The sequence below is a fragment of the Penaeus vannamei genome, chromosome 25, assembly GCF_042767895.1.
Source record: "Penaeus vannamei isolate JL-2024 chromosome 25, ASM4276789v1, whole genome shotgun sequence".
NCBI classification, from domain to species: domain Eukaryota; kingdom Metazoa; phylum Arthropoda; class Malacostraca; order Decapoda; family Penaeidae; genus Penaeus; species Penaeus vannamei.
In genome coordinates this window covers 7,378,848-7,381,347 of record NC_091573.1, presented here as the reverse complement: position 1 = coordinate 7,381,347, position 2,500 = coordinate 7,378,848, and the positions used below count along the sequence as shown (strand labels likewise).

Genomic DNA, 2,500 nt, shown 5'->3' with positions numbered 1-2,500 from the left:
GACAAAAGATGGAGAAAAAAAGGAGAAAAATTATGGGATAAGACAAAAAAGGAAGAGGAAGAAAGAAAAGAAAACTGAGGAAAACAAAGCGGAAAAGAAAAAAGGAGAAACGAATAAAGAGGAAATACAAAAAAGAAAGAGGGCAATATAAATTTCAAAAATTAAGACAGAAAGAAGGAAAAGATAGAAAAAGAGACAAAAGAATGAGAATTTTAGAAATGCATGTAAATGATTTATGTATGGTGCCTAGCTAAAAACAGGGCGGGGGAGGGATGGGGGGCGGGGGTCACTATGAGATCGCAGCCTTGGTAGACATACCGTAAAAGCTGTCTTCGCATTTCTTCATTTCTTAGCGTTACTGGATCTGCCCTTTGTTTCTCTCTTTCTTTATCTGATTCTCTTTGGTTCTCAATTTCTCTCTGAATCTCTTTTTCTTCTTCTGTTCCCCTTTGACTCTCTCTTTCTGCTTCTACTCTTTCTATATGAATCTGTCTTTGGTTTTCTCCTGATTTTTGGTCATCTTGTTCTTCTCTCCTTCGTTTTTCTCTTTTCTCTCTCTCTTCTTCTTCTTCTTCTCTTTGTCGTTTTTCTCTTCTCTCTCTCTCATCTCTCTGCCTTCTTTCTTCTGCCTTTGCCTCTTCTCTTCTTTGCATTTCTGTTAATTCTCTTTCTATTTCTTCCATGTCCAACATCCTTTCTTCTTCTTTGTCTTCTTCCTCTTCTCTCTCACCATCCTCTTCATCACTGTCTTCTGTAAGAGTAATTTCATAACCTACATTCCTCAAAGAAGATGGCAGATCAGAAGCAGAAGACAAAGAAGAAACCGGTAATGAGGAGGACGTCGAATAGCAATCATTCTCTTCTTGATCTTTTTCCTCTATCTCCTCCTCCTCCTCTTCTTCCTTCTCATCCAATTCCTCCTCTTCTTCTTCCTTATCAGCATTCAGCGTCTCCACAATCCTTTGCAGTTCATCATGAGCACGAGGGAGAGCTAAGTGTTCAAGCAAACCTCTCACTATAGGGTCGTCCCACGAGAGGTGCTCAACATGAACCAGAAACCTGAGGAGTGAATTGACACACATAAGACTATGCTGGTGGTATTACTGAACCAAGTGTTGCAATACATATAGATATGAATGAATAAATAAATATATATTCACAGACCCAGGTAAAAATATGAAAGCTTAATGATGTCTTAGTTTATCATGTAATGGGACCTTCAACATTTTTCAATTGGACTAAAGAACAAAAATAACAGCAACAATAAAATTTACTGTAAAAACATCAATGCAGAGCAAGAGAAGTAAAAATAGATATATAAGGAGAAAATAATTCATAAGAATAAGACGTAAAAGAAAAGGAGGAAGAGAAGGGGAAGTAAATGAAGAGAATTAACAAAGGAATAAGAATCTGAGGAAGAGATGAAAATAAAATTCATGTCAATAAAAAAATTATACAAAATAATATATAATACTAATACTAACAATATAAAAAATAACAATACATTTTCTCACCTTACGGCTTCTCTGAGACAGTGCCTATATCCAGCCTGAACAGTTGGATCCGTCTCATCATAGAGGATGTCATCGTTGGCATTGTGGGTATCATTGCTGGAGAGATTACGGTTATCATGGATGTGGGCTGGCCTCTCAGTTGTGATGCGATGAGTACTGCTGTGGATATCACCATATACATTCCCCCGATTATTACGGGAGGATATCCCATTGATATTATTACCATGGGCATTTCTGTGGGCATTCTCAGGCAATGGCCATGTCCACCCTTCTTCGGGAGGGGGGGTTAGAGGCCCAGGAGGGAGCATGGTCGTGTGGGGGGAGGAGGGACGGTGACTAGAAGGGCCTAATGGAACAGGCATTCTGAAATGACAATAACAATTGATAATAGTAACTGATATTGAGAAATAAGAACATTAGATCAACAAAAATGAAGTTAATAATAAAGCTAATGAAAGCTAACTCTAGTAATGGCATTCGTAATATCTAAACATCAATATTCTGGATGACTGATAATGAAAATGATACTTATCAATAATGATAATTGGTACTAAGAAACATAAATAACTGATAATTAGATAAAATATAACAGACTAATGACAGGACGAGGAAAACATAATAATAACTATAAAGCAAAAAGGTTGAGGAAAAGTAGGGATATGAATACTAACAACACCAACATCATTAATAATATTAATAGTAATAATAATAATAATAATAATAATAATAATAATAATAACAATATAAAAAATAAAAGCTGATAATAATTAAAAAATAATAATAATAACAAAAATAATAACAACAACAATAACAATAATAATAATAATAATAATAATAATAACAGCAATAACATTAATAATAAGAAGAAAAATAACATTTACAACAACAATAATAATAATAATAAAAATATTGAATAAATAAATAATGATAAAGAAGAAATGAATACAGTAATAACAGTAGTTATAGTAACAATCAAAATAATAGTA

At 33.9% G+C, this 2,500-nt stretch overlaps 1 protein-coding gene across 1 annotated transcript in view; it reads right to left on the bottom strand.

The window, feature by feature from the left end:
- The window catches only part of LOC138866452 (chromatin assembly factor 1 subunit A-like), a 4,483-nt gene that overhangs the window by 943 nt on the left and 1,040 nt on the right, over positions 1-2,500 (bottom strand). Inside the window, exons 2-3 of the mRNA XM_070139071.1 lie at positions 1,515-1,877; positions 1-1,059 (exon numbers count right to left, since the gene is read on the bottom strand). The exon at positions 1-1,059 is cut by the window's left edge and continues 943 nt beyond it. Of these exons, the coding sequence (XP_069995172.1) occupies positions 234-1,059; positions 1,515-1,876 (1,188 nt within the window). The 5' untranslated portion in view covers position 1,877 and the 3' untranslated portion in view covers positions 1-233. The remainder of the gene's footprint in view (positions 1,060-1,514; positions 1,878-2,500) is intronic.